Source organism: Schistocerca serialis, chromosome 4, assembly GCF_023864345.2.
Source record: "Schistocerca serialis cubense isolate TAMUIC-IGC-003099 chromosome 4, iqSchSeri2.2, whole genome shotgun sequence".
Classification (NCBI taxonomy): Eukaryota; Metazoa; Arthropoda; class Insecta; order Orthoptera; family Acrididae; genus Schistocerca; species Schistocerca serialis.
In genome coordinates this window covers 5,916,505-5,929,573 of record NC_064641.1, presented here as the reverse complement: position 1 = coordinate 5,929,573, position 13,069 = coordinate 5,916,505, and the positions used below count along the sequence as shown (strand labels likewise).

The following is a 13,069-nucleotide window of genomic DNA, read 5'->3' as shown; positions in this document are numbered from 1 at the left end:
CTGACGAAGGGACACAACAAGAAGCTGTCCGAGGCTGGAGGACCGCAGCCTTGGCCGCGGCATCTGCAGCTTCGTTCCCAGGGATACCGACATGGCCAGGAACCCACATAAAGCTAACCGGAGAACCAATGTCCACCAGCTGCTGAAGAGAGCGTTGGATCCGGTGCACGAAAGGGTGAACCGGATACGAATCACTGAGGCTCTGGATGGCGCTCAGGGAATCGGAGCAGATGACATAAGCAGAGTGTCGGTGGCGGCAGATGTAAAGAACAGCCTGGTAGAGGGCAAAGAGCTCAGCTGTGAAGACCGAACAATGGCCATGGAGCCAGTATTTCAAACTTTGTGCCCCGACAATAAAAGAACACCCGACCCCGTCATTGGTCTTTGAGCCATCTGTATAAATGAAGGTCATATTAATGAACTTCGAACGAAGTTCGACAAAACGGGAGTGGTATACTGAACCGGGGGTAACCTCCTTTGGGAGCGAGCTGAGGTCAAGGTGAATGCGAACCTGAGCCTGGAGCCAAGGTGGCGTTTGGTTCCCACCCACTCGAAAGGTTGCAGGGAGTGAAAAATCAAGGTGTTGAAGGAGGCGACGAAAGCGAACTCCAGGGGGTAGCAGAGCAGAGACATACAACCCGTATTGACGGTCGAGAGAGTCGTCAAAAAAGGAACGATAAGACGGGTGGTCGGGCATTGGCAGTAGCCGACAGGCATACCGACAAAGCAGTATATCACGCCGGTAGGTGAATGGCAATTCACCGGCTTCAGCATGAAGACTCTCGACTGGACTCGTATAAAACTCTCCGATCGCAAGACGTAAACCCCGATGTTGTATGGAGTTGAGGCGGCGTAAGATGGACGGCCGTGCAGAGGAGTATACGAAGCTCCCATAATCCAGCTTGGAGCGGACGATCGACCGATATAGGCGAAGTAGGACATACCACTGAGAACACGGAGGACATTTAGAGAGCGGGTACAACGGGCAGCCAAATATGACACATGTGGAGACCAGCTAAGTTTCCTGTCAAATGTAAGACCTAAAAATTTTGTTGTCTCCACGAATGGGAGAGCAACGGGACCGAGTCATAAGGACGGTGGGAGAAACTCTTTGTAGTGCCAGAAGTTAATACAGACCGTCTTCTCGGGAGAAAAACGGAAGCCATTGGTGACACTCCAGGAGTATAGACAGTCAAGAGAACGCTGAAGACAGCGCTCCAGGAAACATGTATGCCGCGCGCTGCAATAGATGGTAAAATCGTCCACGAAAAGGGAGCCTGATACATCAGCTGGGAGGCAATCCATTATTGGATTGATCGCTATGACGAAGAGAGCGACGCTCAAAACTGAGTCCTGTGGCACCCCATTCTCCTGGCGAAAGGTGTCTGACAGCACAGAACGCACACGTACCCTGAACTGTCGATCCATTAAAAAGGAATGAATAAAAAGAGGGAGGCGACTGCGAAGGCCCCATGTATGCATGGTGCGGAGAATGCCCGCCCTCCAACAGGTGTCGTAAGCCTTCTCCAAATCAAAGAACACAGCCGCGGTTGGGCGCTTCCGCAAGAAGTTATTCATAATGAAGGTCGACAAGGTAACCAGATGGTCAACAGCAGAGCGGCGCCTACGAAATCCACATTGTACATTGGTAAGTAGGCGTCGAGATTCGAGCAGCCAAACCAAACGAGAGTTAACCATTCTATTCGCTCCATCACCTTACAGACACAGCTGGTAAGCGAGATGGGTCGATAACTGGAAGGCAAGTGCTTGTCCTTCCCCAGCTTAGGAATCGGTACAACAATAGACTTGCGCCAGCATGCGGGAACATGTCCCTCAATCCAGATGCGATTATAAGTATGAAGAAGGAAACCTTTACCCGCAGGAGAAAGGTTCTTCAGCATCTGAATATGAATAGAATCAGGCCCTGGAGCGGAGGACCGTGACCGGGCAAGTGCATTGTCGAGTTCCCGTATGGTGAATGGGGCATTACAACTTTCACGATTTGAGGAGCGGAAGTTAGGTGGCCTAGCCTCCTCTGCCTGTTTTCGAGGGAGGAAGGCAGGGTGGTACTGAGCGGAGCTCGAAACCTCTGCGAAAAAGCGGCCGAAGGCATTGGAGACATCCTCAGGGGCCACAAGGACGTCATTCGCGACCATCAAGCCAGAAACTGGTGAGTGGACCTTAGTGCCAGATAGCCAGCGCAGGCTACCCCAGACAACAGAAGAAGGAGTAAAACTGTTGAAGGTGCTTGTGAAAGCAGCCCAGCTGGCTTTCTTTAATAATACGACGACACTGCGCACGTAATCGTTTATAATTGATACAATTCGCCACTGTAGGGTGGCGTTTAAAGGTGCGTAAAGCACGTCGACGAGCACGTAAAGCATCTCTACATGCCGCGGTCCACCAGGGGACCGGTACGCGACGTGGAGATGATGTAGTGTGAGGGATGGAATATTCAGCAGCAGTGAGAATGACTTCCATGAGGTGTGCGACCTGACTATCGCAGTTTGTGAAGGTTTGATCCTGAAACGTCGCCCTGGAAGAGAAGAGCCCCCAGTCTGCTTTGGAGATGTTCCAACTAGTTGAGCACAGAGAGGGGTTATGATGCAGGAGGTGGATAACACACGGGAAGAGGTCGCTCGAATATGTGTCAGAAAGTGCATACCACTCAAACCGGCGTGCAAGTTGGGTAGTACATATAGAGAGGTCTAAACGGGAATAGGTGTGAGATGTGTCCGAAAGAAAAGTAGGGGCGCCAGTATTGAGGCAGACAAGATTGAGCTGGTTGAAAAGGTCTGCTAACAGGGAGCCCCTCGGACAGGATGCTGGAGAGCCCCAAAGGGGATGGTGGGCATTGAAGTCTCCAGTTAACATAAATGGTGCAGGTAGCTGAGCAATAATTTGCATCATATCTGCCCTGGTAACGGCAGACGACGATGGAGTGTAAACGGTACAAATGGAAAATGCAAAAGTGAGGAGAGTAATTCGGACAGCAACAGCCTGCAGGCCGGTGTGCAATGTGATGGGATCGTAGTAAATATCATCCCGGACCAGCAACATAACCCCTCCATGAGACGGAATACCCGCCACAGGGGGTAGGTCAAACCGCACAGAGGTGTAGTGTGCCAAGGCAATTTGATCGCATGGGCGTTGCTTCGTTTCCTGGAGGGCTACGACGAGCGGACGGTGCAAGCGGAGCAGCAACTTCAAGTCCTCTTGGGTGTAGCGAATGCTGCGAATATTCCAGTGAATAAGTGCCATCGTGAGAAGAAAAAGAGAAAGAAGATGCAAGAAGGGATCACCTCTAAGGCCGCTGAGGGCCTAGCTTCGAGCGAGCACTGCCGCCGCTATCAGTAGGCAGACAGTCATCGTCCATTGGTTCTATAGGTTCATCGGTCATCTTGTTAAGATGGCCGGGAGGGGGAGCTTCCTCCGCCGGTGAACGGCCAGATGTTCGGCTACCAGCGGTGCGGCCAGGCGAAACGGATGGCGGCCTGGGGCGGCAACCGCTGGGTGGCGCAGGAGAAGAAATGCGCCGTGGTGGAGAAGGAGAACTGTGCTTCCTATGAGCCTTCTTGGAAGGTCGTTTGGTGGAAGTACTGGTCGATGACTGGGAGGTCGAGGTACGTAGGAAGTCTGCATGGGACGGTTCCTTCTTGAAGGCCCGTGCATCTGACTTCTGGGTCTTCGTCTTGGCAGAAGCTGATGAAGGTGCTCGTGTCTTAGGGGTGACGGGAGGAAGAGGAGACGTCGACCAGGCGATCTTAGCACTGGCCGAACGGATGACTGTAGTGCTGAAGGTCAGGTCGCATGTCTGCGTCGCCACCTCCCTGGTAGTCTGAGGAGAGGAGAGGAGAGGACAGTACTGTATTTCCCCACTGGAAGCAGTGTGGGCTTCCAACTAGCAAATAGCTTGCGAGCAGGCGAGGTGGACACTTTCTCTTTGACCCGAATCTCCTGTATACAGCATTCTTCCTTGTAGATGGGACAGTCGCGGGAGGACGCTGCATGGTCACCCTGACAGTTCACACAACGAGGAGACGGAGGTGGACAGTCACCCTCATGGGCATCCCTGCCACAAGTGACACACTTAGCCGCATTGGAACAAGACTGGCGAGTGTGATTATAACGCTGACACTGGTAGCAGCGCGTAGGTGTCGGGACATAGGGGAGAAAAGAAATAACCTCGTAGCCCGCTTTGATGTGCGACGGCAGCTGAACACTATCAAAGGTCAAGAAAAGTGTCCGGGTCGGTACAAGGTCATTGGTGACTTTTTTCATGACCCTATGGACAGCCGTCATGCCCTGCTCAGCGAGGAAAGACTGAATCTCCTCGTCAGTCAATCCATCGAGTGATCTAGTATATACCACACCACGAGACGAATTCAAAGTGCGGTGAGCCTACACCCGGACAGGTAATGTGTACAGGAGTGTGGCCCAAAGCAGTTCTTGTGCCTGAAAGGCGCTCTCAGTTTCTAGTAACAAGGTACCATTACGCATCCTGGTACAAGACTTGACAGATCCGGCTATGGCATCTACGCCCTTCTGGATAACGAAAGGGTTGACAGAGGAAAAATCCTTTCTGTCCTCAGATCGAGAAACTACGAGGAACTGTGGGGCAGGCGGTAGTACTTTTGTCACTGGTGGCTGGTCAAGTTTCCGTTTTTGGGCAGAAGTCGAGAGAGGAGAAGAAGAAGAGAAATCCATTGCGGAGGAATCCCCCATGACTGCCAGCGTCTCCGATGGCGCACTCCTTCCTTGTGGGGACCGTCTCCGATGGCGCGCTCCTTCCTTGTGGGGACCCTCTCAGAGGGCACTCCCGCCTTAGGTGAATGTTTACACCTCAGGTCACACCTCCCCAGAAACAGACGGAGGGACCAATCGGCATGGTCGGAAGGTGTCAGCTCAGGCAATCACCCCTCCCTGGGCCTGGCCTTTACCAGGGGGTACGTGCGTGCCTTACTTGTCTACCCAGGGCGGGGAATTACGCGTTACCCCGTCACCGGCTACGTGTGCGAACGCGTGGGTCAGCCTTCACGCACGCACAGGGAGGAAGGAAGAAAGAAGAGGAAAAAGAAGGGAGAGAGAGAGAGAGGAAGGACAGACTGTCTCAAACGCCGAGGCGGAGACCAGAAAAGGCAAGGAGAAGAAGGCAAGGGAAAGAGTAAGTAAGACAGTGAGATGGAGAAGAACAAAGAAAGGAACCAACCAAAGGACGGAAGAAACCAGAAGAAGTGAAAAACCAAAATGACCGCAAATATAGGTCGTGGAACCGTCCGTCTCCGGGCGCAGGCACTAACTAACCCCTTGAGGGGGAGGGACTCCTTTTAGTCGCCTCTTACGACAGGCAGGAATATCTCGGGCCTATTCTAACCCCCGGACCCGCAGGGGGGCTGCATAATTACTGCAACCCACAAGCCTTTGAGCCTGTTTACTGTATGCATCCCTTATTCTAGCTCTACAATTTTTATCCCAAACACTTACTTCATTACCAAATTTATGATTTATCCATTCCTTATGAAGTGTCCAACCAACATGTCCTTTTTTTAACCAAACTATACCATAAATCCTTGTATGCCCCGTGCAATTCAGGACCTTTAATTACTCGATCTACCTATCTAATCTTCTGCATTCTGTAGCAACATTTTTCAAAAGCTTCTATTCTTTACTTTCCCAACTGCTTATGCCATGTTTCACTTGTGTACAAGGCTACACTCCAGACAACCACCTTCAAAACATACTTAACACTTACATCTATATTCGATGTTAACAAATTTCTCTTTTTCATAAATGCTGCATTTATATCTTCTTTACTGTGGCTGTCATGGCAAAACTCATTTTTTACTTTTAGCATCTCATTTTGTAGTCTAATTTCCTCAGCAGTGCCAAATTTAATTCGACTACAGTCCATAACTCTTGTTTTATTTTTGTTGATGTTCATCTGCTAACTTCTCCTTCAAGATACTATGCATTCCACCTAGTCACTCTTCCACGTCCTTTGCTGCCTCTGATAGAATTACAATGTCATCAGCAAACCTCAAAGTGTCCCCCCCTCCCCTCTCATCCTGAAATTTAATTCACTCTCCAAATTTTTCCTTGGCTTCCATTACTACTTGCTTTGGGTTCATGCTGAATAACATCAGGGATATGCTACAATCCTATCTCACTTCTTTCTCAACCACTACCTCCCTTTCATACCCCTCCACTCATCTAACTGCCATCTGCTTTCCACACAAGTTGTAAATAACATTGCACATTCTGTGGTTCATTCCTGCTACCTTCAGAATTTCAAAAAGTGTATTTCAGTCAACACCGTCAAAAGCTTACTCAAAATCTACAGATGCTATACTTGTAAGTTTGTCTTTCTTTAATATATCTTCTAAGATAGGTCATAGTGTCAAGTATTGCCTCGCGTGTTCCTATATTTTCCAGAACCCAAACTGATCTTTCCCAAAATCAGCTTTTATCAGTTTTCCATTTTGCTGTAAATACGGTATCAGTACTTTACAACTTACTTAACTGATAGTCTGTCAATATTCAAAATTTCAGCAACTGTTGTTATTGGTACTGGTATTGGTATTGAAATTGGAATTACTCCATTCTTCTTTAAGTCTGAGGGTACTTCATCTGTCTTACATATCTTTCATTCCAGGTGGACGAGTTTTGTCATGGGTGGCTCCCACAAGAATCTCGATAAATCTGGAGGAATGTCATTTACTCCAGGGGATTTTTTTCAGCTTGGGTCTTTCAGCACACTGTCAAATTATTCTCGCTGTATCATATCTCCCATTTCATCCTTGTCTACTTCATCTTCCCTTTCTGTAATATTATCTTTTAAGTTCATTTCCCTTTTATAGACTTCCATAAATTCGTTTCACCTTTCGGCTTTCCCTTCTTTGCTTTATACTGGCTTGCTATATGGACTCTTTATATTAAAACAGCTGCTTCTTTTTTCTCCTAAGGTCTTTTTAATTTGCCTATACACATCTATCTTCCCCCTACTTGTGCATGCTTCTACATCCTTGCATTTGTCCTCTACGCATTTCTGCTTAGCCATTTTGCACTTTCTGCAATTTCATTTTTTAGACATACATATTTCCTTTTGCCTAATTTACTTGCTGCATTTTTATATTTTCTCCTTACCCCAATTAAATTCAGTATCTCCCCTCTTATCCAAGAATCTCCACCTGGCCTTGTCTTTTTACCTATCCAAAACACTGCTGTAGCCACTATTTCATCTCTCAGACCTCCCCATTTGCCTTCTATTGTATTTCTTTCCACTATTCCAGTCTATTATTGCCTAATGCTTCCTCCAAAATTCTAACAATCTCCGGATCTTTAAATTTATCCAAGTCCCCTCTCCTTGATGTACTACCTGTTCACAATTCCTTCAGGTGTAATCTGTAGTTCGTAACCAATAAATTGAGGTCAGAGCCCACATCTGCCGCTGGATATAGTGAGTGATTATCTTATACAAACAGCTATGTTATTGGCCATAATGTCAGGGGTATTCAGTCCACTGTCACTTAAGACATTGTTTCTGGCATGCATCTGCCATAGTCAATACAACCTAAGTGCTTTCCAACACTATGATCTCAGTTTCTTCTTTTACAACACTGTGTCTGACAAAGATAATACAGACATCATCTTGGAACGTGCAGAGAATGATGTGAAATTTGAACAGTGAAAATTCCCAATGACTGTGTATTCATATGCCACAGTAGCTGTACAGGTAAATAGGTCATGATCATAATGTGCAGAAAATGCAATAGTGATTGACCAATAAACAGAACAGGTCTAACTGCTAAATCACCGAGTGCATTTCCTCTGTTGTAATAAAATGCAATTTTGTGGAACAAGGATGGTATAAAAGCAAGTCCTACATCATAACAATACTCATTACAATTGATATCTACACGTTATCAGAGTAACACAACACGCATCTACATTGCTGTAGATTTTGCTTCAGGAAAGTGGCAAAGCAGCCTCACAAACCAATTCCAATGGATTTGAGATCTATTGCTTCAAACCAACAACAAATTTCAATCATGGTTTTGAGGCTGAAAAGTTTATCAATAGGTCTCCTCATAATTACCTGGGTGAACCAGACCTCAGGTCTGAGGCAGGAAAGAACATTTGAAGAGTGCAATGTCTAGTAATATTCAGGGGTGTTCAAACCTACCCTCGCATGTAGGACAGCTTTGTGTTTAAAATTTCAGTATTAAATGCAATTCTAAAACAGTTATCTGCAGTTTCAGCTGAAAATCCTGGAAAGTTTTCATGAGAACATTTAATCATCAGTGAAGTGGCATTCCAGATAGTAGATATTATTACCCTGCCAAAAGAACTGAAGACCTGTCCAGGGTGACATCATCATTATGTTTAAGGCCCAAAAATATGGAGGTGATGTAGTAACAGCATAAACTCAACAATTCTTACAAGAAGAGTGCTACAACATGCTACATGTCTATACCCCAAATTCAACCCTTTCCAGGAGCTGTCCTAATCACAGTCAGGTACTGGTTATACCAGTGCATAAGTGGGACTCTGTTATTGCCCTGAAAGCTTTAAGAACTCCTCCCCAAAAATATCATTACTATTTCACATATAACATTATCAAATGACTCAGTCGAAAACAGAGAGGCGATAATTTCATAGCCAACTTTGAAACCCTTGTATGAACAACAATCTGATTTATTCCAAACTACAATCCTAGATAAGAATCATTGGAATATTGGCCTAACTACTGTCACACACTATTATGGAAAAATAATAAGCTAATCAATCTGAAAGCTCTGTCACCTCTACATACCTCATCAAAAGGAAATTTCTCAGTTTTTGTAAAATAGATCCAACAACACAGTAAGACAGTAGCTTTCCAAATTTAATAAGTTATTCTTCAGTAAATGACTTCAGAGAGACAGCATATTCTGTATACTATCAGGCTAATTCCAATCCTACTGCTCTTACATGGAATGTAGGTACTCTTATGAGCATAGCTGACTTACCCTAACTTGTGTGTTTTATGGAAAACTACCTATGTTATATCATACATCACTTGCCACTGGTAATTATGAAGCAGAAGCTATGACTTGTCTTCATAGTTCATCCAATCTTTTTTCTGTTCTTCTAAGGAATAATGGATATGGTAGAAAGGCAAATTTAGAATGCAGGTATTCATTCGACTACTTCCTTCAGTACTTTCAGAACCTTCATGTTTAAAAAACTGTAGATAATATTAAGTGAATTGCGCCAATCAGCCAGAAGCTGTCTGCGTTTTATTTATTTATTTATTTATATATTTCTTTTTTAATCCACTTATGCTTTTATATCGATAAAATATAAAAAATATCTACTACACATTGGTACTCAAATCTACTTCTCCTTCACATGGGGCAACTTGTTCCATTTGCAGTTACATTGCAATGAACTGTTTGAATGCCCATTACGCTTCTCAATGGTCTCAATCACCTTTCGTGTGGTAAAAGTTTTACAGGGTGTCTAAATAAAATTTCAAGCGTAATCTCAGAACAAAAAAAATTATTGAATACTTTCATACATCAGACTAAAATTCTTCAAAATAGGTGCCTTGAGAATCCACACACTGCTGCCAACAAGCTTTCCACTGCTGGTAAGCTCCCTGGAACTCGTTAACAGGATAGCTGGTCAAAACACTCTCTGAAGCCTTTTGGACTGCTGTGACACTGTGAAACCGCTTCCCTTTCAGGTATCTCTTCATTGGAGGAAACAAAGAGAACTCACTGGGGGCAAGGTCGGGGCTACAGAGTGGCTGTGGCAGCATTGCCATGTTGAACAGGGTCAAAACTTCAGTGATGGTGAAGCAGGTGTGAACGGTCGCATTGTCATAGTGGAGCACCCAGTCATCTTTCTTCTCCGGGCGGACTCCATTCTTCAAACAGTGGAACACTCCAGTACAATACTAACAATTGACAGTCTGTCCAACAGGCACAAACTCTTTGTGGATCATCAATCGTTTTGCATCAAAAAAAGCAATGTGCATGTTTTTCACACGTGACTTGCTAATGCGGGCTATCTTCGGGTTTGGTGATGCGAAGGTGTGTCACTCTGAGCATTGCCTCTTCGACTCTGGATCATATTGGAAGACCCAGGTCTTATCACCAGTGGCCACTTTGTCCAAAAAAATCAGGCTCAGTTTGTAAACGTTCAAGCATTTCCAACGAAACAGCCAGGCGTCATTCCATCTGTCCATCCGAGAGCACTCCAGGGACAAGTTCCGCACACACTTTTCCCATCTTTAGTTCTTCTGTCACCAGCTGAAACACAGTTTGGTGATTCAAACCCACTTCATCTGCAATCATTCTGATGCTGAGATGTCAGTCACTGTTTATAACTTGATGCACTTTGGCCAGATTTTTGTCAGTACTGCTCGTTGAAGGTCTTCCAGAGCATTCATCATCCTCCAAGTCTTCACCACCATGTTTGAACCTCTTGTGCCGCATGAAAACCACGGCATGTGACATGGCATATTCTTTATAGGCCTCTTGAATCATTTTGAATGTTTCTGTCCCAGTCTTGTTTAGTTTTACACAAAATTTGATCGAACACCATCGCTCCAAGAGGTGCTGCATTTTGGATGCTCCAATTTCTCGACAACGTTTCAAACCACACAATCCCTGCACTCCAGCGTTTTGTTGGTGAATGTCGATGCTTGGCTCTCTTAGCCAACACCCCCCACCATCTGGTGCAGGTTGTGAGACTGGTCTGCAGGCACACTGTTACTCAGGAAAAAAAATCAGCCTGAAACTTTATTTACACACCCTGTATGTACCTCTACTGGACTCACTAACTGCAGCCAAAACATTTGCAGGCATGTATTTATTCGATCATAATATCCCCAAATTTCATCTTTCTGATAGCTAACGGGCCATCAAAATTTATAACACATATAACTGTACTTGAGGTAAAGTTAGATCTGCAGATGAATGGTGCACAGTATTATTTCTTGACAGACAGTGATGTAGGTGAAAGATGATCTGTTGTTAATAAAGGCATCAACTGATATGGTACTTTATCATTCAACCCTTATGCAAACATGCAGTTTGCAGGTGCTTTCTCTATCCATTTCTAATTATACACCAAAACAAAAGCATAGTAAAAAAAAAAGTCTTGCACATCATGACAGCTGGTTCCAAAAAATACAACATTATTACAAAATTAAATCAGCTCAAATTAATCAATTGAATACACAAATTAAATTTCACTTTTATCAATATTCAATGCCAAATGCTACTTACTTCATCTCTTGCTTCTAACAGCTCCTTAATCTGTGCTGTGATCACTGGCAAGAGAATTGCACGGCATTCTGACAGTAAGAATAATTTACTGTGCACAATGTCGTTTACTGTCATCATTTTCTGTTTTGTCAGACGGTTTGGTGGCAGTTTGTTGATAAGTTCTTTCAAAAGTTCACTGTAATGATATTGATGGGAAATCATCAACAAATTTAACAATTTTCAAGTGTATCAATTACATAATAAAAAAAACTGTTACTACAATGACGAATACAATCAATTATTTATATACATTAACTATATCTTATATGTCAACAAATATTTAAACAGAAAATTCTCAACAAAGGCGTTAGAAATCTTCATGTGTAGTTGTATGTATTAACTTAAGTGTTTGACATCAGTATCAGTATTACACTATACTGTTTTTGGTACAATAAATTTCTTTTCGTTTCATATAACATATTTATGCAGTGAGCAATTAAAACTTTGAAACAAGGTAACCATGTCTGCTTTTGTGAGCTTTCACATTTTTGTAGATATTTCTTTGGCAGTGCCATATCAATTGCTATGATTTCTGCAGGTAGAGTACACCACAAAGATTTTGTCACATCTTATTCAAGTTGCACCAGAGAACTACAGAAGTACTCATGAAAATATTTAGTCTACTATACTTCTATGGATTATCGTACAAATAATTTAGTAGTGTGTAGGATGCAATGATAATAATCCAAGTGTAAAATAAGGAGTCTAAGCCTGGTTTGAGGAAGGAGTGGTATCGGACAAATAACAAACACTGGAGAATGGTTGTGATATTTTTATCTGCAGTTCATACAACAGTGACATTTAACTTTCAATTATTTAAATGATAAAGCAAGGGTACATAATTAGTCTGGTCATATCAAGGGAAACTTGGGATACAATCAGTTGCCTCCTCAGCACATTTCACCATCACTGTTAATTTTTAATCACAGATGAGATGTTGATTTGCAGAAAGGCTCTAAGAAAGGACAGTTACACATTAGTTTTCAGCCAAAGCACGGTCATGTGTGCATGAAGTGTGCTTGCTTGTGTGAATGAATGAATATGTGTGTGTGTGTGTGTGTGTGTGTGTGTGTGTGTGTGTGTGTGTGTGTGTTTCCTTTCCTGAAGAAGGCTTGGGTTGAAAGCTAATGAGTAATGTCTTTTTGTTGTGCCTTTCTGCAACTCAATGTGTCTTCTTTATGGAGAGTAGCAATCTATCTCCTCCTTATATTGTAGTTGTCAGTTTATTTTCAAGTTTTACTATGGTGACTGTCAGACATTTCATACCACTGAGAAGGTTACCAAAAGTTTTGGTTGCAACATTAAGCACCCCATTTTGTGCTGTAGACAATCTTAATGTGGCAAATGAGTGACTCTTTTTCTGGTACTGTAATTATGTACATTACTGTTCTTTTTGAATTGTAGTGGATTATTTACAACAAACTTCATAATGGAATAAATATACTGTGAAGCAGTAGTCAAAATGCCTAATTCTTTAAACAGATATCTGCAAAATGACTGCGGGTGAGCAACACATATTATTCTAACAGCACATTTTTGAGACATGAAAACTTTTTTTCTTGACGTCAAGTTATCCCAAAACATTACTCAATATGACATCACTGAATGAAACTATGCAATATGACATTACTGAATGAAAATATGCAAAATATGTCAACTTATTGCTTTGTCTCACCCCAAGATTTATAATTATTCTAAGTGGAAATGGGGCTGAACAACTTGTTTTAGGAGTTCTAAAATGTGCTTTTTCCAGT

General features: G+C 43.6%; 1 protein-coding gene across 1 annotated transcript in view; it reads right to left on the bottom strand.

Annotated features, from left to right (window-relative positions):
* The window catches only part of LOC126473544 (dedicator of cytokinesis protein 1), a 420,590-nt gene that overhangs the window by 251,447 nt on the left and 156,074 nt on the right, over positions 1–13,069 (bottom strand). Inside the window, exon 16 of the mRNA XM_050100670.1 lies at positions 11,277–11,451. Coding sequence (XP_049956627.1) covers positions 11,277–11,451 — 175 coding nt within the window. The remainder of the gene's footprint in view (positions 1–11,276; positions 11,452–13,069) is intronic.